Source organism: Lepisosteus oculatus, chromosome 4 (genome assembly GCF_040954835.1).
Source record: "Lepisosteus oculatus isolate fLepOcu1 chromosome 4, fLepOcu1.hap2, whole genome shotgun sequence".
Classification (NCBI taxonomy): domain Eukaryota; kingdom Metazoa; phylum Chordata; class Actinopteri; order Semionotiformes; family Lepisosteidae; genus Lepisosteus; species Lepisosteus oculatus.
In genome coordinates this window covers 22,823,720-22,847,326 of record NC_090699.1, presented here as the reverse complement: position 1 = coordinate 22,847,326, position 23,607 = coordinate 22,823,720, and the positions used below count along the sequence as shown (strand labels likewise).

Below are 23,607 nucleotides of genomic sequence, written 5' to 3'. Positions count from 1 at the left end.
TTTAAATAATTCAGAGAAAATTAATAATAGTTAAGTGAGTTGCACTAGTATGTACCATATTATACACCTGCTTTACGTGTTGTGAGTCCTTTTACATGCACAAACAAATCTATAATGTTTACTACCAGAACAGGGAAGATTATCACTTCAAGGTCATAGCAATAAAGAGAAATGTCAGTTTTTGCGAAACACTCTGTGAGGCCAGTATTCATATAACATCAAATCATAGCAACCGATAATAGCTCCAGCTCAAGAACAATGTACAGAAAAGTGGATTGTTATACAGTAACTAACATCTGATATATGAATGATAGTGCTTTTCTAGCTGGAGAAAAAAATAAAAGGATTCAAAGGAAATGTGAAACTACAAATGCCCACATTTGGCAAACAATACTGTATTTTGTCTAAGCTGTATACAGGCTGAAAATTTGATGCTGAAAAGACAATGAAGTTGCTATGTCTCACTCAATATTTCAAACCTTGAATACTCCAGCTTGATGATTAAGTCACTCCAAAAATGGGTCAGGGTCTCATTTACACAAACATAAATGCATCTTTTTAATGGAGTTTAGTTTGCTTGGTTAGAAAAAGTTCAGACAAATGCAATACCTGGATGCTGTATAATCCAATATATCTTTGGTCTCAATTATTCCTTCTATTCTTTGTTTTGAAAAATAAAATTCTTCCCATAGTTCTACAGCACTGCAATATATTTACATACAGTATATTATTTAGAATATTTATATTTAGTGAAGATTCAGAATTCACAGCATAGTAAGATTAAGCTCAAAGGCCTTGATACTTAGTGTATGTAGCTTAAACACTTTTTCCTGTAGAGTGGTGCAGGTCTTTGAAAACAGTAGATTCATTTTTTTGCATAATTAAAAACTTGTTTCTTCAAATTACTGTGCTGTCATGTAATGCCTTCTCTTACACTGTGCATGAAGAGCATTTAAATGTGTATTAAGCCCATTCACCACTACACTCATAGTCCAGAGAGAGACTGAAAGACATGTTCTGGAAAACAAAGACTACAGTATTGTCTCTGTGGGCCCAAAATGAATATGAAAGCGTATGTGATTTTAATATAAATATTTCAAAATGTTCATTTGTTTTTCAAATCCACCATAAAAAAAAACATATAGCTCAAATGTTCAGTTCTTTGTTACACCACATCAGGCTCCATGTTCTAAAACAGCAATAAGCTACAGTACATGGCGGAGTTAGCAACTCCTAATCAATTCTCACTTGTAAGCTCAGAGTAATTAGGATGAGGAAAATGCATGCATCACTTGGTTTGGGATAGCACTATGAGTGAGTCCCCTGGGTGCTTTGTTCTAGTTATTTTATTTCTATTGAGAAAAGGTTTTTAAAAATCCCATAACATTCAAATAAATTGTGAAGGATAAGAAGAATGAACTTTTTTACAGTTCAATACTGTTATTCATTTCTCTGCTTACTCTCACCTACTCTGTTTTTAAAGCTGCAAGTATTAAGGATTTGATTTTTTGCAATGCACAGCATTAAACAAAAAAGATCCAGAAGTTTTAAGATAGACAGATGATTAACATCTTAAAGAACAGCCTTCAGCAATATTGTACTCCTTTGTTCCCTCCCTGTCAGCAAATAGCAAGGCCTGGTTATGCAACACACCCCAAGAGACACTAAAAATCTATTTAACCTCACCAGTGTCTTTTTACACAGCCCCTGCTCGTCTGCAGATAGTAGTGGCACTATTCATAGACCATTCCACGCAACTGTAGAAAAGCCTTGAAAAATGTGAACCGAATAGTTTCCATAGCAACAAAACACAAAGCTATGTAGAATATGACACGAAGTGTCATCCCACATCTTGAAGGCTGAAGTTCTATGTCTTATGAAGGTGTTTTATGAAGGTGGACCCAAAATAATCCCCACTAAACAAACTGGAAACATTCATGCCGTTCCAAGTGACACATTAAATTAATTTATCTGGCTCTAAAACAGCTTTTAGGTTTTAATTTAATTATTATGCTTTCATGTTAGGTGACCATGCATAGTATGGTCTATTGATAATTTTGTACACAAGTCTAACTCCCTTTGATTCATCTGTTTAAATACAGTATATACTGTATAGGTACTTGATTTCTGTCATTTACAAAGTGTGGAACATATATCTCACCTTTATATACAAAAAGTGAAATTAGCAGTTATTGCATAGTGACTTTCTCACTATTAATGACATTTTAGTAAATTACCATTTATGTAATTTATAGCCGTCTTAAATACTGAGATATACATGTTACTGATAACATTATGAACAGTTATAAAACATTGCTATGGTTCAGGTTAAGGTCAGGACTGGGGTTTAGTTTCTAACATACAATTAATGTACAATAGAAGTTGGTAATGATCACATTTATATCACTCTATTAATATTTCATATTCTATTATAATGTTTATAAATGGCACTTGCAATCCCTAATCTCAAATGTTACCGACATTTCAAGTGATTCCAATTATTCTTGTAGAGTAAACCAGTGAAAGAGATCATTATTGCTATTTTTCCTGGAACTAAACTCCCTGTAACACCTATACATTTGAGTTTACTATCGCAAGTCAGTGAGGGTATGCAAAATAAAAGACTTCCTTGAATCAGAACTATTTTGCTGATGCCAACAAGTTCAGCCTGACTGACTTTTCCATTTCACGTGCAGCTTAACTGATAGCAGCACGCAAGGTCAAGAAGAAAGAAAATCAGATCTGGACATGATCTCAAGATATTTTTAAATGAACTTTATCATCAATGAAGGAACAAGGAAAATAATGGCAAAATAACACCAGACTACCACTTTCTGTATTATCATGCGTTTGGAGACTAAATATGTGACACAAAGTCACTTATTTTGTCTCCCGACATAAAGTACTTGGAACTCTGCAACAGTACAATGCTTAAACTGTATCAAAGACGTGCACATTTTTTAATTATGTGTGCAAATGACTTTGCTCACGTTTCTATCATCTACTTATCCCACTTGAAACAGTATAATAAATTATCTGTTGCCGTGTGATAAATACACAATTTTGTCTTCCACACAATGGAATGCCTTTCACATAATACTCAGGCTAATGCTTAATGCTGGCCCTTGAAACTCCCACGGAACCTATCAACTTGTGGAAAAGATTAAATCAGTGATAAGTGATGGAGCCTTGTACTGACACAGCACAGCAATCGCCACAGGTGCCGAACATTTCTGTTTTTCCAACAAGAACAAAAGGCCAAACAAAACCTCCAAAAATGAAACCTTGATCTGGCATGTAATGGCCACTGTTGCACAGCAATTACCTCAAAACATCAGGCTAATTTGCTAAAAGCAAATTACAGCAGTGTTGTACCCAGTCCGCACTTGCCTGCTTTCACAAGACAATCCTCGATCGAAGCACTTGATTGCTGCAAGGCCTCAGCATGCAGCCATTTTAAAGAACCCTGACACAAAAAATACCTGCTCATAATGTATATTCTGGCTTATTATTTTTTTGCATCAGTAGCCTTTAAAAGCACATATACATCGCCTATTCATATAAAACAAAATATGCCTATACATTTGTGTGTTAAGATATTAAAAAATCCTTCTTCAGCTGAAATAACATGTTCATGTGTACTCTATTGAGCATTATCATTTCAGGCAATTCCTTAGGTGACTGTGCGTAAAACTAAATTTAAATTAAAAATAAAATTAAAAAGTGCTTATTATAAAATGGCCCGGCAGTCTAGCGTACATTTATCTCTATCAGTTATAAATTCATTTGTATCACCTGAATGTATTTAGATTTCTCAGAATTCTTTGGTTAAAGTACTAATGAGATATGTCTTAAACTGCAGCTAGATTTAGACGCCAACAGTTTCTAATCTATCTTTAAGTTTAAGTTTAAACTTTAAGTAAAATCTCGTAAATGATCAGAGCAAGTAATTGAATTGTTGGCAATCTGAAAAAATAAAAGTACCAAAATAATCATAATCAGACTGAAGAAATATAAAACATATATGTAATCCACTCAATTATTTTGTCTTGAATTGAATTCCTACATTGTCAAAGAAAACTGTGGGCAGTGAAACTTAACTCCTGCCACATTTTCATCAAAGTAGTGGTGACACTTGGAACAGGTTTCTTTGCAGACCTTCAGCGCGCATTTTTTATAGTGCTTTTCATTCCAATACATAATAAAACACTTATTTTGTGGAAGTATGTAACAAAGTGCAATATTGTATTTAAATTATCTTATTAACCTTGCCTTTCCTCTAATATACATTTTTACAATGCATAAAAATTTAGCACAGCAAGTTAATATTTGTTAACCAGAGGCTAGACAAACAACACAAGGTAAGGAAAGCACGGAATTCAAGCACAATTTTACTTATGCTTTTTATGTATATAAAATATATATATCTTGCTTAACAGACTGGCCATTGCTGTATGAAATGCAAATGCTAATAGAAACTATTGGTAATCCTGAAATAAGAACAGCACAAAATATAATACCACTGCTGAATATCATTAATAAACATCATTATTTTAATTCAGCATAGCACAGATGTCTTACTGTAAGAGCTACACTTTTGATTCCTCATTAACAGAGCTAAAAACAAAAGCTGAGAGTTCTGTCTACATAACACGTGCTGCTGGAAAACTAAAGGATCATGAATATTAATTTCCACTGACTACAAAAGAAAAAAGAGAAATTTCTCAAAAGAGAATCTATTTACATTCCATGGAATTTCTTTTCAAGTTAATTTTATCTGAATTAAATGTTATATATAAGAAACCGCCCTAGTCAAAGTCACCAACGATCTCCTAATAGCTTCTGATTCTGGTTCTCTTTCCATACTCATCCTTCTTGATCTCAGTGCTGCCTTTGACACTGTTGACCATAACATCTTACTTTCTCGTCTCGAGACTGTGTTTGGAGTCTCTGACACTGCCCTCAAATGGTTTAAGTCTTACCTCACTGATCGCTGTCACTTTGTCTCTCTCAATGGGTACAGGTCTGAAATTGGTCTTGTCAAGTCTGGTGTCCCCCAGGGCTCAATACTGAGCCCCTTGCTCTTCGGCATTAACATGTTCCCACTTGGTCAGCTTTTAAGATCACATGGCCTCAGCTTTCATTTTTACGCTGACGATACTCAAATATACATCCATACCAAACCCGACACTGATGTGGCTGTCTCTATTCTATTTAATTGCATCTCTGACATTTGACAAATTTGGATGACTCAAAACTTCTTTCATCTTAACTGTGACAAGACTGAAGTCATGCTTATTGGTACCCCCCATCAACTTCGTAAAGCCAGTCCTGTAACCCTGTCTGTAGATGGCTCTGTACTTCGTCAATCAAAATTGAAAAACCTTGGGGTTATATTCGATTCTGGCTTAACATTCGACCTACATGTACAGCATACTGTCAAAACATATTTTTTTCACCTTAGAAATATCACAAGACTACGCCCTATGCTATCATTAACTGTGGCTGAAAAGCTGATCAACATATTTGTATTCTCTCGAATTGACTACTGCAATGCTCTACTCCCTGGGGTATCTAAATCTACTCTGAACAAGCTGCAGTATGTCCAAAATTCAGCAGCCAGAATCCTGACCAGGTCTAGTGCAAGTGTTCACATTACTCCTATCCTGGAGTCCTTGCACTGGCTTCCGGTCAAATTCCGCATAGACTTTAAAATCCTCATGCTCACCTATAAGGCTTTACATAGCTTGGCACCTCAATACCTGTCTGAACTTTTATCGCCCTACTCCCCACCTCGCAACCTCCACTCTTCAAATTCTGCCCTCCTTACTGTCCCCCAAGCCCGTCTACTTTGTATGGGCGACAGGGCCTTCTGCTATGCCCCCAAGCTCTGGAACTCTTTGCCCAAGGATATTAGAGAGTCACCTTCTCTAAACTCCTTCAAATCCAGACTCAAAACCTTCTTCTTCAGAAAAGCCTTTACTTAACTGGTTCCATTCTTCACCCCTCTGCTCTTCTTAATACCACCTTCCACGGTCTCCTCTATTGTTATTGTTGTATTGTTGTAATTATAATTGTGCCCTATCTTGTGAAATCTTCTTATTTATTGTTGTAGTCTTCTTATTTATTGTTATTGTCATCCTGTAAAGCGCTTTGAGAAGCCACCTTTAAAGGCCCTACATAAAATAAAGTGTATTATTATTATAATAATAATAATATATATATATACAGTATGATGTTTATATGTTATAAAAGATTATAATAATTACCTTAGGAAAGCACATGATCTTTTTAGTGTTAAAAAATCTAATTTTACAATTGCTATTAGAACATAACATCTTACAAATGTTCATGAGAGAAAGTTCCTGAATCTCAGTACACTAAGCAGCCTTCTAGAGTAGTCACAGGAAAATACCTACTCTATACTGCACTACGAACTGGCAAATCATATAATCTGTGACTTTCCCCAAGGAATGGTATGAAACACAACCTCAGCCAGCAGAGGGGGTAAGACAAACAGCTCCTATTATTCATTCGGATGCTATCGCACATCATTTGACTCAGCACTTTAGATTTCTGAAATTCCCATCACAGCCCGCCCTGTGGGGCTGCTGTCTTAGCCCAGCCAGAAGATGCTTCAGAAACACGGTTTCAAAAGCTGGTTATATAAGAACCGAAAAAAAAAATGGTTTCTCATTTTTTCCTGGTTAGTCACTGTACTTTTTAAAAGAGAATTAACAAAACCCAGTCTTTATCCTTCCATTATTTCAAGCTTGTTTTATAAATGTTTGAGAATTTTGATTCTGTGTGTAGGTTAAACCCTCCCCCCTAAAAAAAAAATCAATCTAAATTGAAACAAATGAAAAAATCAACATACCAGTGTAATGAAAGCTTACTTTTCACTGAACAAGCAAACGAAGTACAGCAGCACCCAGAAAGTATTACATAGCAAACAGAGGCACTTCTGAATTCTTTATCACCCTAGCAAGACCAATGGAACAGAACAGTGCTGTACAGAGCTCTGTTCTCTGGCTGCATGCTATTGGCTTACTGGGGTTTAGCTTTTGTTTTACAAGCCCAGCAGACATCAAATGCACAGCTGACATTATGTCATCAGCCAAAGCTGGCAACTACAGTATCTTACTGGCCCAGTCACAGCCGCAGTTTTCAAAGAAGCGTCCATGTTTTTCAATGAGATTATCTGCGGGTTGACAAATGTCAACTCCCATTGGCATAGCTGTAAATCTTCCCACAGTACACCTCCTGAAATCATGTTTCTTACAGGCTACCCAACATGTACATGTTCTGCAAAACAGTACTCTAGACTCAGCAGTCGTCGGTTATGTGCAGGTTTACACAGTTTATAGAGTACCTCAGAAAAGTATTCAGACCCTTTTGTCAATTTCTAAAAGGATACATACAATTTATTATTACTTCATAGTTTGTTCAAAACCTGAATGCTTAAACTGAAGACTACTAAGGGTAACTTACATTAAATGAAATTGAAAGATACAGAAATCAAATATAATGATTGCATAAGTATTTAGACCCGTGAACTCAATATTTGGTGGAAGCATCTTTGGCAACAATTACAATTACTTGACATTATGGATGGTGTTGACTTACGCTCTGTTTTAAGGTTGCACCAGACATAACACTTTGCATTTTCCAATTTTGCAACATCTGCAGTATAACTTAAATGCTTTGTTGCAAACCCCATACAATATTTGAGATGGATTACCCTGTCATACAGACAACCTCTGTAGATATTGCCCAGCTGTGATTTGGAAAGACTGTGTCTAGGCAGAACGTTGCACCTTCCATTTCATAATGATTAAAATACCCTGCTTACAGGGATATTCAAAGACTTAGATATTCTTTGTATATTCTCTTGAGGTGTAATTCTCAATGACTACTGTATATCCCTGGCTTGCTTTGAAAGCTCCTTAGTCTTCATGGTTGAGTCTTTGCTTGAAATTCACTACCTCACCAAGGAACCTCACAATGACAGGTGTTTTAATCTGAGAGTCAGGAGAACCACTATTAATGCACCTTGAAAAATGCCACTCAACTAAGTGTGTGGCTTGTTAGGGTAATTATGCGCTCCTATATTAATTTAACACAGCAGGTTTGAATATTTATGGAATTGTGACCTTTCCTTTTTTTGGTCATATTATCTCATTCCTTATTTTTGTTTGCTTTGAATGTGTGCAGTAGGTTGTGAATATAACAAATTGTAATTGCTACTCGAAGAGTCATGTCTTCAAGCTTTAAAGCAACAAAATGTGCAATGGTCAGAATACTGAATACAACACACTATATGAATGTACAGTATAGATCTTTAATCTTACTAAAACTTTTTGTTCAAATAATGACTTATTATGTTAGATATTACTGCCCAGGAGGACCTATGCTATGACGTTATCTGCCTTGCCCAGCATGAAGCTGACAGTGTCATGGAATATAAAACAAAAGATTATTGTATTTTAACATGCACTATTGTGTCATGTACATATATATTATAAGATAATATGAACAAACAAAAACAACAGTGAATATAAAACCCAGCAACAGAAAAATCACTAATGTCTTCAGATAATGTCAAATTTGCATTTTTCATGGAAAGCCTGGGAATTGGACAGTCATACTGTACATCCTTTGTTTCAAAACTGTAAGCATTACTATTTTCATCACATGCATTAAAATATACCCTCAGTTTCAACCTCAGTATTATGGTTTGTCCTTTTACAAACCTCAGTTATAGAGATTCAACAACTAGATGGCAATTTGAGCTTTTCTCAAGCATAAAAAGCCTAAATAGGATAACTGCCCTCAATACCCATTCTAACACCCTCAATTACAGTAAACAGACATGATCACCTTCTGTATCAAGCATTCCCATGAAACTGGGCTTACAGACTAAGCAACAGTAGAATAGCACACAGTAATATGAAGACAAAGCCCATCTGTATTCTACAAGTTTTCAAATTACAGTCTTAAACCACAACAAGGGTCCTATTTAACAATCAGAATGCCAAAAATTCAGAAAATGGCTATTAACATACAGTACTTAACAGAGGAATTACAGTATCTATTTCTGTAATGCCTGATCAATGTGTTAATGAAATGTCTATCACCCAACAGGAAATGTAAAAAAAAAAACATGCTTTATTCCATTCATTCAAGGGTAAAATTAACCCAAACTGTAAAAGCAAGAAGAATGCAAGAAAGGCTTGACACCCTGCATTGTATAAGTTATAAACGAGGGACATCCAGCCTTCAAAATAAAATTTTGTCAGACTAGTTACAACGAAATATAAGTGATGCTCACTACCTGTGTTCCTCTCATAGTGAGCCAATACAATGAAACCTGAAGGAACATAAAGGTCACCCTGTCAAATACAGAACACCACTATACACTGTTCGGCACAAAGGTTTTCATTCCATCGAACTTTGCAGCTCATCTTGATGTCCCTGTATTCTGAAATCACATTCTGCAGGCCGACATTTCCACTTGCGTACCCCAAAAAAGTGTCTTACAAGGTGTCAGTATTGGATAGCAACCATTCACTGCAAAGAACATGTCTACTGCTGCAAACAAGCAAATTAGAGTAATCCAGACATCTCATTTATCAGGCCAAAAAATAATACTTTATTGGTCTTCTGCTTGTGCCTTCACCATACAATGGAACACAGTTCTTTAAGAGATTTGCTCTTTCACTGCCCTTCCTATATGCAGCATGCATTCTTAGGCATTGGCAGCAAAATTGATTCCAGCCACCACCTTAATCAATCTTAAATGCAATCTGTTCTGAGCTGAAGGAGATAACATTTTAAAAGACAAAAACATTTTTGGCGATATTAAATTTCTAAAGCAATCTGATCATGACAAACTGCAGACCTAAAACGCGTTTCCCTCACCTACTGCGGTTGTAACGCTCCTGAATTACCTGCCAAAGAACCCCAAAAGTAAACTCATGTAAAATGAAAACATAGTACAGTGTGATAAAACGAGGGCGGCAGCAGCACTCCAAAGTGATGTTTTGTAAATTACACAAATGTGAAAACCGGTAACATTAAATGCGTTTACACTGAAAGTTTCATTTAGCCCGTCAGTGACAGATGCTCTTTTTGTGCACATGATCACTGCTGGAAGGTCCGTGAAACCTTCATGTTATGAGTCATGCACCCTAATACAGACAGCATCTCAATAACATCTTAAAGAAAATTCTTAGTTTAGAAACCTTAGTTCAGAAAGGGTGGCCATGACTAGTTCAGTTCCCGGGCTCCCGAAAAAGAGACGACCGAGTTGGCGCTTCTCGCAAATATGCTTTTTTTCCCAGTTCATGTTCCCTGGACTGTGCGGCTCCATACTACACCAGCAAAATCCAGGAGAGAATGAAAGTCATGCCGTTTTTTAAACCCGTGCGTGATGATTGGGAAAAGACAAATCAACCAACGCTTAACAATGAAAAAAAAAATGCAATGAGTTGGAGGGGTAATTGCTGAGCTCAACGTTTTCTGTCCAAATAAATCCTACCCACTATTGAACATAAATTTAAAAAGGCTTAAGCGACTGTTGTGTCGGCTGGTTTCCAAAGAAGTAAAACGCTGTGACAATTCAAAGTAGGAATGTGATATATGACACGGAATATGGAGGATGTCTTGAGTCGTTTAATGGTGAAGTAGGGCACATTGCCGCGTGGCATAAGCAAGCGCAAAGGTTGAAAACATCGGGTACACACTTCCTGAATAACTTAAGAGTCTTTTAATTAGCAACAAAGTAGTTAATGAAATGCCGAGATACTGCAGCTCTTAACTACTGAAGTATTGTCACCGAGATTAGTACGTATTTTGTCTGGCATTACTGCGCTTTCTGTATAGGCTGGATACAGTCGATAGTTATTAATAATAAAGCAATCATACTAATGCACCCTCTTTCGTTTATTATACTACTATTAAACAAGTGTTTAATACACGTTCGGAAAGAAAAAGAAGAATTTGTTCGCACATCAACTTCACTGTAAAATCAAAATGCCATCGTGCCACAATAATGTTTCAACAAATGCATGACATGGGAACATCACATATTTTTTTTGCGATGACATGGGTACATTTCTTTAGAAAGTTCCAGAGATGATATTCTCCCTCCCCATCATATTACCGTCGTAGGAAACAAGGATTTGTCCTTCAACCAACCGAACACTCTTCACGTTTCAACCGTTAAGATCACGCCGACCGCCTCACCTACGACCCGGAAGAACTAGGGAAGGTACGCTTTGAATTAACGTAATTTTAAAGCAGTGATTCTTACCAGAAATGAAGATTGTCAATTGCTTAAGCAGACTGTGTTTAAAAAAAATACTTTCTTTTCACGGTGGTATATATATAAAGAATTTGCCTAACATAACAGTATAATGCAAAAAAATATAGAGTGGTGGAAATGTTTTTCGGGTTCGATTTGTCCAGTTTTAACCCGCAGTGAACATTTGCGATATTACCCGAGACCCGTACCATTAAGCATACAAGTTACGAAAAACACGTAATTTCCCCCCGTTTTACAGTGTAAACATGAAGTGAAACCTATTGCACTTTTAAATTGACATATTGTAACGAATACGCCCCTGCGCATAACATGGATCTTGGCCGCCCGGGCTGAGGAAGATCGTCTTTAGCTCAGCCGACAAGACCCCTGTTGAGCGACGTCGGAGACCCGGGGTTGAGGCCATGAGGCGGAAGGACGAACTGGGGTGGGAGCTGCGAGGGCACAACCTCAAGAACTCGACTCTGTTGCAATACTGTACTTATAACTATGCAGCAGACCGATACAGTTATAGTTCAGTTTAGGAAATATATTTAAAGGGGTTACATAATTTGCAATGACACATTATCTCATAATCAGAAAAAAAACAGTAAAAATCAGATCGGTAGAAATTTAAGGTGGTCTGTTATGAAAACTTGCATTTCAAAGCTGAGAACGACACTGTTCTCTTAATATCTGTGGGGCTAGTTCTTCTTAATACCAATGTGAGTCATCATTATATCAGTTTACTAAGATCTGATCATTGTCACTTTACATAATACCTTGTTTAAATATTTTTCTGTCCTTTTAAATATAAAACAGTTGTAAACTACATAAGAGTAAAAGAGAAAAAAAGGCTTTTCTTAAAATGTAAATGTTTCAGCTTTATTTTTCCCTTCTGAATCATACAGTAAGTAAATTAACTGCTATAAACTTTCTTATTATGCCGAGTCATCAAAAAAAGTCAGCAAAAGCTGTGCAGTATCAATGCAATAAAATATTCGAGAACCATAAACCTAAACATTCTTTGTAACATAGTAAAGTATGATTTAACTAATGTATTCAAATCACCTAGGAGTGTGTGGGTCTTTTCCAGCACACAAATTGTGACTTGAATGTACTAGATGATACACGTTTCTCTTGCATAAGAAAAAGAAAAACAATGGGATTAGACCGGATATGTATGCAAGCTGTTGGAAAAGACATGAGAAAACACAAATATTTTCAGATAATTTTATAGCATACCCAAATCTCATAATATAGGAAACAATTAAGTAACAATTATGAGATCTGATTTTTACAGTGTTTTTCTGATTAATAGTAATATTTCTAAAAAGGAGAACCGTGTATTAGAAAAGATAATAAAAGTAATAAAAAAGTGCATCTTTCTAGTTCCAGTAATTTGATTGTCTGCTTCTGGAGGACAATAAACAGAATTAGAGCACTCATTTTACATTACCAATACTTAAGAAACAGTAGTTAAACCCATCAGTTCAATATAAGATTGTACATTAATGGTAAGTTTACATATATTTAATCATTTTATATCTGATTTAGAATTCTCTTGGATTACTTTATACATTTTCATACAACAAAGAGAAATAATAAGCTTATTATATATGATCCTTTATTCTAAGTCTTAACTGAGTGTGATACAGATTGACAAGGCAAAATGGCGACGAACAGCATTATGTTTTTTTGAGAATGACTAAACTCCATCCCACCAGATAATCAGAACAGGCAATTTCTGCAGAACAGGCAATTTAACACGATCAGGGTTCATAATCTTATTTGTAATTAGTAATTCACACAAGTTCTGAGTTTACATAATACATGTAATATACTTAATGAAAACATGAGAAGTTGCAGAATGAAAAATAACTGCTTTTAAAACATTGTCTATTGATGTATTCAGTGAGAGACACTTCATTGTAGGGTACAATTGTAGTTGCACACTCATGTGTTCCCTGAATACTTAATTTACCCTGGAAAATATGAGTAATTCAACTTAAAACACACTGATTCTCTATTAGTGGAAGATCCGTTCCACTTCAATGGACTGCTTCTGAAGCCCACAGCACTGTTGTGCTGTAAGATGACCCCCTGAAAACTGAAACATAACTGGTTTTTCCTTGAGATTGATTGTTTTCTTGGCATTAAGACCTGCCTCTTCTTGCGCTGGAAAAGTACACTGGAAAATAAAAAACACATAAACATTTAACTGATCTGCTTTCCTTCAAATACTTTTTAAAATACATTTTGAAAACGAGTTTCTACAATATCTTGGGGAGCAGTAATTAACATCACCCAGTTTAATTAATAGTTAAAATTACAATGAATATGATTACATTTTCCAGTGAAATCCCATGAGCAAAAACCCATCACATTAATAAAGCTGACACATTGGTTTAGTTCAAGGCAATTATAAATGCAGTATCCCAGAGGACATACAGAGTTTTATAAAATGTGTTTGGGAATATGATTTTTTAAAAAGATTTCAGAAGCAGTGTAAGTGTTCTGATTTAAGTGTGTATGCTCCTGGAAAAGTACTCAGAAAAAAATAATTTATTTTCCTTCTCTGTAACATTTAAATGGGTTCATGGGGTCTCACTCAACCTGGTAAAAATGCTGGCTCATGCACAGGTTGAGGTCTGTGATTTCGGATTCGAGCCTGGATCTTGTCACTAGTCGACTGTGACTGGGATTTCCCAGGCAGTGGAGCAGACTTGGCTGAGTGTAGGGTGTGAGTAGTCATGGCTCTCAGGGTCACAGAGACCATGGCCAACAGTGAAATACGAACCAGTGGACACAACAGGAACCACATGGAAGTTCATTTAAGACCAAGAACGGCAGGCATTTCCTTTCCCAAAGATTTCTGGGAATATGGAACAAGCTCCCCTACCATGTGGTTGAAGCCAATACCCTGGCTTCTGTCAGCTCAATGGATCAATCGATTACTGAATACCTAAAAGGTTAGATTGGCCAATTAGCCTCCTCTTGTTTTTAACTTTTCTTATGTTCTTATGAGCTTATGACTGTCTGCCTTATGAGTACATGTAGGCCCGTTTCTGAGTGAGGTACTGTACATGCCTGACCTTCAATCAGCGCGGCACCTCTTGCATGCTGCTGTGTTGCAAGTGACGTGTTAAAAAACACCAGCAATTCGAAAGTGAGTGGGGTCAAAGCAGTTTGCCTACACTTCCTCATTCTGTCTTGGTAGCACATGGGTTTTTAAGAACCACAGCTTACTAAAAACCTTTTTTGCAAAGCACATTGAAATACCTAGCCTATAAATGAAGACTTAAGTATTAAAACCAAAGTAAGCAGTCATTTGCAGTAATATTTTGCAAGTTATTTATTTTGCCCCTAAATAAAAAGAACTGTTGGTTTATTATTAAACTGTAATTTTTCATTGTATTATGTTTTTCAAAAACATTAGAATGTGGATATTATTTACTGTTGTAGACAAACTGGAAATGTAGCCTTGCTGACATTTAAAAAAAAATTGTTTTTTTATTCATTTAAATTGTATAAATGTACAACCCATTATCCAGCTGAAGGAATCAGCTTGCCATTATTACTACATGTTAGAGGGAACCTGCTGAGATAAATAGCAGAAAAAACATCTAGTCTATAGTGCAGGAAATCCCACAAATAAGAATGCAACTTCTGGTGAAAATGTTGTATCGTGTCTTGTACTCTTGCAGTATTTTGGCAAAGTTATCATCAATTCAATTTAGCACTGAAAATAATATTACAGCTCCTATAAATAACAGCAATTATTTTGAAACTCTGTACCTAAGACTTCATATTATACAGTACATACAAGTTTTGTTCTTATTATGATTGTACTTTTTGCAAGTGCTTTTTTGTTAAAGAATGATAACAAAAGTAGCTGTTCATTATGCAAATGTATTCACTGACACACTTGGTGAAAAGGCAAGGTGAATCACAGGACTGAATAATGCTAATGTAATTTTTCTACACGACTTTTTAATAATGGGTACTTAAACTCACTTTTAACAGAGAATGCAAGCTTGTTTGACTATTGTGTAGGCAATAATTACAATAATAACATTAACTATTTCATTGTTTCAGAGTGAACCAGTGATCTTTCATGAACTACACACTACAGAGAATGATTTAAGAAAGCAAAATATTGCGCTGAACGCACTGGTGTTCGGAATGACTTAGTTTCTCTTTTTTGTAGTTTTAGTTTTAAATGACCAGACTGCAGGTTTTCTCTATATCTGGAAATGTAATATCAGGGTCTCGAGAACCAAATGCTGCTTAGGTAGTTCTTAAAATTAAAAGGTTACTGTGTTATTGAAATGTAGTGAAACCTTCAGTGTCTTATTAACTCACTTTGCAAGGGTAGAGGTGAAAAGCACACTGACAGAGTAAAGTGAGCTGCAGATGTCTTTCAAGATATGATTATCACTCTTGCTGTTCTGTAGACATAAAACTTACTTTCCAAATCACACAGATTCTACCTTCTTTCAAAAGTTCTTAACAAAAATGAAATCTGAATTTTAATAATTCTTTAATATTATATCTACGTTTATCTATTTTTATATATTAGCAAATATCCTTTATTGATAATTATACATTATGTGCCCAGTACTGGATGAGTAACCCAACCCACTTCACCACACATTTGGAGGTAATTCAAATCATGCTGCCTCCCCTGAAGCTGAGGTCATCGGCTCTACATTTCTGAGAGTGCCATTTGCCAACGCAATGATAGGAGTAGAATCACAGCAAGAGAACATCAAGAGGTTATTTACTCAAGCTTATTAACACGCTGACAAAAAAAATCATCCAGACACAGGGAAAGGGCAGTTCTATGGCTCTGTCCCTTTGCCAGAGAACATGAGAGCTTTCAGCAGGAAAAAAGAAATGTGTGGCATCAAAGCTAAGAGAGACTTTGTGTTCCAAAGGCAATATCTAATTGGTTTGGAGATTCATTCTTATTTTCGTTCCAACTCTTGTTTTGACTCTAAGGAAGAAAAGGAAAATCAATGTACTTAAATATCAATCTTGAACCCCATTGAGAAATGATTCAGTATGTCAAAAAAAAAATTTCTGAATGACCAGTCTTTTACAGCTGAACTGGTCAATACTGCTGTGCGTACAGTAAGCCCATTATTAAAATAGTATTCTTCCAAAATAAGGTCTTTTTAAAGTTCATTGTAATCATTTTGCGGTGTTGTTTAAAATTAAAGTTTCCACTTCCCAAATGAACATCCATAATTCAAAACTTACTCAGAGGATCTCAAGTATAGAGTGATAATTAGAGACACAAATCTTCAAAAAACACACACAGGAGCATTTTTTTTATTCACAGGTGCTGCGTTTATCTTAACTTATATTCTGTCACTTAACATCTTTCTCTTTCCCTTCAGAAAACAGAATTATACTGAGAGGACCAAAGTTCCACAATGCACTTTCACTTGCAAAACATCAAAATGTGCACATAAGAAGGGTGGGATGGAGATATTTTACTTGTAAATGAGTACACAAATCAGAAACACGTAATTCAAAATACAGTACCCTGTAATGCTTTTTTGGTATAAGTATCAGTGCCTAAAAACATACAGAACATGTTGCCAGATAATTCTAAACAAATAATCTGATAATATCTGGAAACAGTGCACATGTTAAGTAACCCTTTGAAAAGAACAGCACTGAATCATGTACAATAAAAAGCCAGTGGGGTACAGGCCTTTCAAAAGCTCTGCTTTGTTTGATTAGGCAGGCGTGAGAGACACATGCTGAGTGTGAAATGATGCTGCTAATATTAACATCTCACTGAAATACTTTATGCTTCTTATTTTGTAAAGTAAATACAGAAGATGCATTATAGATTTTTTTAAATGGGCAAATGAGTTACAAAATGTAAAAAACTGCAGAAGTAAAAGACAACATGTTTTACATACTTTTGTAAAATACATATAACTGAAGTGCAGAGGCCCCTATGACTAACTCCATGGGTAAAAGTTTTTTTTAATGAAAACTTTTCTGAATCCAGCATCATATGTACATTACATTTTTGATGGCATAAATTGTTTTTGACAGATGGCCACCGATGTTTAACATCTTCTCACAACACACGCCTTATTTAAACACTGTTTTTGATTTTTCATCTCAGTTTGTCACTGTTCTTTAAGCAGCAGAAAAAATGTATAAGTCATAGTTTAGTCATTTAAAATATAAACACGTCTTGAGATAATGTTATTTGTTTTTTATTTGCTTCTTAGATAATATATGATAATATTTTTACAACTATTTTGATTCTAATATGAAGCAATGCAAAAACTACATAATGGCACAAGTAAAGTATAATACTATTCTGTAGAATTTACTGAATAGCACTATTAGTCTAATTATTTAAATTGTTTTTATCTTCCTACATTTTGTTCTTAAGGTTACAAGCAAAATGTGCATTTATACATTATCAGAGATACATATTACAATTTTTTTAATCAGAGGTACACAGTTCAACACTTTCACCTTTTCATTATCTGCACTACGTCTTTCCTTTATGTGGAGTTACAGACTTGAGTTTAAAATGATGAATAAATACTTCCCGTTATCGACTGGATCTCAAACCATTATAGCTTATTCGCTCTGTTTTAAAAAAAAGTGATGAATATGAAAAGGCCAGCCAGTTCACTGGGAGATTTTTTGTTCCCTAAAAGCACGTTGGGTTTTAAACAGAATACATTCCTTTCATTTAAAAATTATTGCTGCTCTTTCTGTGGAAAAGAAGTGCCTTGTATGTCTGGTCATTATTTTTTTGGATGATGCCTTTAAAGATGCAGTTTGTTTTCCATCAAGTGTAAGCTCATTGTATGCCATTTATAAATTGATGGTCTGTGTTAAATCATTCCCTTTATTCCTTGCTCTGTTCTCCTATAGCAGCCGTGGCAGATGGTCGTCCCTACCCCTGACACAATCCCAGCCACAGCTGGACTGAGAAATCTATACACCACATTCATCTCCCCAGTGTTGTCAGCCAAAAGCATTGCAGCGGAGAAAGTCACCAATTACAAAGAAGAGAAAGCAAGGGCTCATGAATAGCCTTGCTTTTGGTACCTTAGATAACTACTTGCAGTGTATAAATAGCTAACAGCGCCAATCTACTGCTGAAACTCTGATGCCTACAACTGTCACATCTTTTTTATACACACTTAATCTGCATTCGGACTGGAATTAAATACAAATGTAATGCACGTACAGTACCAACAGCTATTTCTTTATCTTCACCTAAGAAACGACTTCGACTGCTGAACAAAGTGTGAAACTGTAAAATGTTCAACAACGTTCCAAAGATATGTTTTACTCTAGATTTCAAAGTATTTAACAGGTTTTAATAGCAGTAATTTATACGGTGGAATTTCAGAAGCATGAAATGTTTGGCAACAGCAGAGGAAAGTCTTCTCTTGATTCCGTCCTTCTGATTCAAAAAGCTTGCAAAGGTACTGAAACTCATTTAGTGTTTAGCTGTAAAGGACTGTACAAGTAAGTCACACCTGATATCTGAATGACATAAGCACCAAATCAGAAAAGGAACAAAAGATTAATGTTGATGCCTTCAGTCTATTTTCTCAAATACAAATACACAAAATGTGTCTGGATAAGTTCATGAACATTGTCCAGAGAAACAGACTGTAACAATTAGCTCTGATGCCACTCGAAACAATCTAATCCACAGAGCTTCCATTCTGATGCAGTATATCAAGTGCTGAAGATTGTGAAGAAGCCAAGATTGATTCCTACTTTAACTCAATCTAATGTTCTCACCTGAACCTTGAGGTGATCTAACATTGGAGATGTTATTTTAGGCATCAAATTGGGGGTCATCTGCAGGTGAAATTTAGCTACTGTATGTGACACATAGTACACCATGTAGCACTGAGGCCCTGGGTTCAATTTCCGACCGGGGGTTTTATCTGCATGTAGTCTGTGTGTTCTTCCCGTGTTTGTGTGGGGTTCCTCCAGGTGCCCCAGTTTCCTCCACAACTTGTCCAAAGACATGCTGGTGGATTAATTAGCTTCTGGGAGAATTGTCCCTGGTGTGAGTGTGTGTGTCTGTGTCTGCGTGTGCCCTGTGATGTACTGTCAGTATGCTCTGTGACTGAGTACACGTGAAGGGGCTCTTGCTCCCCCATGACCCTGTATTGGATTAAGTGGTTTGAAAATGAACGGATGGACAAACACTCACATGGGAAGCAGAGCTGGAGAAATGTTAACATTCAAATTTTAAGCCAGGGTCCGAGGTTGAAACTCTTCAAGTGCTACGTTCACTTGAAAAGCATACAGTAAAATTGTCGAGAGGTCACCACAGATTGAGAGTTAGAAAACAGAGTTGCCTGTATAAACACTATAAATCTGTGCCTTCTGTGCCTTTACACTGGGATCTTCAGAGATCAGACTGCAAGGGCCTTGCTATGTAATGAACAAATGAAGACTCAATAAAGTGAAAATTCCTCTCGTTTATCAGTAGCTCTGACTTTCTATGCTAACAATAAAATTTCTGAAACCCTGGGTAACCTTATGGTGATGTTGGAGCGAATACAAAGTAGGCGGCCTAAGTAATTGTGCATTGCTTGCTTCCAGACCAAGTACCTGACCTTCAGAACTTGACTTTCTGGCAAAAGCAGACTGCACCAAATGCTTCACAGCAAACTGGCCAACCAAGGAATAAGCACAGGGATAAATTACTAACTAAAAACAATGCTTAGTCTATGAACACCTTAGTTTTTAAAATCTAATTAAAATGTTTAAGGTTTTAAAATGACTTTTAAGTCAAAAGTGCTGGTTTTCTTTAATAACATTTAAATGTTATTGAGGAGGTCCAGAAAAAAAGATGAATCTTGTCTAGGATGTTTACACTGAAACTCTCCAAGTATAACACCCTGAGGAAACTAAAATACAACATTTCTTGATGTTGATGATTGTTATTGTAAGGACATACAGACAAACTACACAACTACAAGACGACACACCGTTTAACTGCAGTAGCACCTTTTAAGATGACCCTGAGTACTCTGCAATATACTCAATATACTATGAATTGTTTATACTCTTAAGCTAAGCACAGAAAAACATTCCAGCAGGATGTACATTGTAAAAACAAAAGGGCATGTGTGTGTGTGGTATGTTTTGTTGGAGTGCTTTGAACATAGACAGTGCTGAGGGAAAAAAAATGGGAAACTCATTTTAGAGTATTTGCTGATTACCTATAAACACACTTCTGCAGAGGATAAAATACTGGCTGGCTTATTGATTGCACCATGATTTGTAGCATTTGTGATTATATCAGACTCTAGACGCTTAGATTATTATGGCCCATTTCCAAATGCATGTAGCGTATCCCAACTAAGGAATATACATTGATATTCATTCATGACTTATGAGACAATTTAATTTATTATATTAGTATGTTTAGTAAGAAATATCCAAATATATTTTTGTCAATTAAATAATATAATAGAAAGGTAAGTCATGCTTAAGATGTTTTCAGAAGTGACATATCAGGGGGCAGACTACAGTATATTCCTTTAGGAATGCTGTTGATCTGTTCAGACCATATTCTTAGCATTCTGCTGAATATATTCCTTTATTGTTTAATATGTTCTCTGGTTAGCTACAGTATATATGTGTGTGGGCATAGATTACCATCAGTTTAGGGAAAATATTTCAGACAAATCTGCACGAAGATAGTAACTCCTGAAAAACAGAAACATACAGTATAATCTTTCCCACTAAGCAAAAATGACATCTTTATTTTTCTTAAACCAACTGGCACTTTCTTTAAAATCTATAGGCTCCAGAACTGTTTCTGGTTTACTTTCACTTTGCATATGAAGCTTCATTTGAGCTTGAAATAGTAAATAAAAATAGACTGAGAGCCAATGGAACATCCCCAGAAAGACAGCATGATATCACACATATCTGTGAGCGATTATTTGTGAAAAAAACTGAAAGAGAATGTGTGCTGTTTCTCTCTCTTCCCCATTCTTGTGATTCATATAATTTGATAATTGAGATTATATTACAGACTTCAGTATAATTTAGAAAACAGATGATTTTGTTGCAGAAATTGTTCTGTTTGTTTAGCCACACCAGGATCTCACTGAAATCAGATATTTCTGTCTGTTCTCTCAAGGGGCTTGTTTATACTAAATCAGCATGAATAAAACTATATAAAAAAAACAAAGATGAATTGTGTTGAAGTACACTTCTTTGTTCTTCTTTTCTCCTGTTCTGCCGCAATAGCTGAGAGACACCTCATTACTGACAACACTAGGGTGTGGATGCTGTGTGCACGTTTTTCGATCATGGGTGCAGCCATCTTTAGAAAAGGCCTTTATGTGGAAATAGACACCTATTACAACTTAAGGTTAATTGAGTGGATTAGCCTTTAGCTAAAAATATCATTCTAGTTTCGACCATTCTGAGAATAAAGGGAATGTTTTACTTTTAAAGCCAAAACCACAATGGTGCTAAACATCACAAAGTCAACGCAAGTCAGATATTTAAGGGATCTGATGCTGACCTCGGCTTTCATTCTTTTATAGCGAATTCAGCTTTCATTCAATGACAACGATTTAGATTCGGCAGACGAAAAAATCCAAAAATAAAAGCACGACAAAGATTTGAAAATGTATTTTGAAACTACTAATACGACACCAAATTACCATGTCCTAGTCGTTTTAACATCATACTTTATTCAACTCTCAAATTAAGTTAATGTGTCCTCTTTCAAGACTGAATCAGCATATCGATTTTCGACCACGTAACTGTTTAATAATATATGCTGCCCTGCTGCAAATCATCTCACAGAGAGCACGATTTTCGTAAGCTCATACACTGAGCCTGTACTCTTTGTCAAAACTGCTTGAAACTATGTTAAGACTCCATTATTTCTCCATTTTAATAAAGGAGAGCTGCGACGTCTTAAGCATGTCGATGTATATGCTTTTGTATTGAACAATCAATTTAAAGCTTCTACAAAGCAGCCCCTTCCAGTGGCTTCTGTAGAGCTCGCCAGTGTCCATGGTGCTGAAACACCGCATCAGTTCTACCAACAATTATTCTGTAGCAATTAAGAACGAATCTCATTTTTATAATTACCATACTGGTTTGAACCTTACATCTACTATTCATCTTGGCATTCGACAGTTTACTGGAAAGCACTGACGTTTTGATGACATTCAGTGACCGACGAAATCTATCCTGCACCCTGAGTCACCTTAAAAAATACTCAGGAGCCTGTATAACCACGCCAGGAACAAAACCTAAGGGACGACACAGACCGTGAGTTATGGATTCGCTAAAAACTGAAGGCTTGCTCACGACTATTACTTAACTTCTGTGGATTTAAATAAATCAAGCAATAACCGCAAGATGTACAGTAGAGTATATTCCCTGGTTTTCTTTTGGAAACCGGTGCTCAGATCACCTATTACTGAGTACAGCTAACCATTGAAGACGAGTAACGCGTGGAATGAGTATTGTAGCACTGCCCGAATCCTGTTCCGTGATACTCTCGACCTTACCTTCTCTGTCACAGAGCTGAATCGCCTCCAAGCTCAGATTCTTGATCATGTCCTCACACGGGCTGGTGGGACTGCTTATGCTATGTCCCATGCGTGGGACCTCCATGTCTTCAGTTTCACGTGGATTGCTCTTTCAATTTCTGAACGCCGTGCCACAAGACTAGCCTTCACCTTGAATAGAGTCTCCAGTCTACGGGGTTTTTTTCTGCTTTTCTACGGGTCCTCTTCCAGTGGGGAGGCTGAGGCAGCGTCAGCGGCTCGTCATGGACGCCCAGCACACTGCTGATTTGTTACTGCAACGTGAGAGGCTGAGGAGAAATGTAGGAAAGCTGAATCTTTTTAATTTGCAGAAACAAACAGCGCACCGTCATCGTTCTTCATTGGGCGTTTATATATTAATGATTTATCGTCTTGCTTGCGAGCCACAAGTGTTCATACTGCCTCTAGCTTGTATAAAGGATTAGCAGGGAATGAACAGTAAATTCGATGACTTCTTATGTAACAAGATTACCCTGCCCCCACCATTTAAATCTCATTTTAAATCTCTACAGCTTCCCTTAACAGTGTAGCGCTGAAATAACATCACCAACAAATTTCAAGACAGTTTCCATTTTTTTTAGGTAAAGGGGGTTAGGGAAAAATGCCTTGGTTCTTCAATAGCTAGTGGTTGAAATCCAGGTGCAACCATTTGGAATTGACCCTTTCGTTTTCACAGGAAACAAAATAACCTCTTTCGTA

General features: G+C 36.2%; 1 protein-coding gene across 2 annotated transcripts in view; it reads right to left on the bottom strand.

Annotated features, from left to right (window-relative positions):
- Positions 1–23,336, bottom strand: part of phyhiplb (phytanoyl-CoA 2-hydroxylase interacting protein-like b) — a 29,797-nt gene extending 6,461 nt beyond the window's left edge. Inside the window, exon 1 of one of the 2 annotated variants that reach the window (XM_006630379.3) lies at positions 22,870–23,336. In XM_006630379.3, the coding sequence (XP_006630442.1) occupies positions 22,870–22,975 (106 nt within the window). In that variant the 5' untranslated portion in view covers positions 22,976–23,336. Of the gene's footprint in view, positions 1–11,164; positions 11,238–22,869 lie in introns of those variants that run through there. The other variant, XM_015346860.2, reaches the window with a different exon arrangement.
- Between the last annotated feature and the right edge of the window lie 271 nt (positions 23,337–23,607).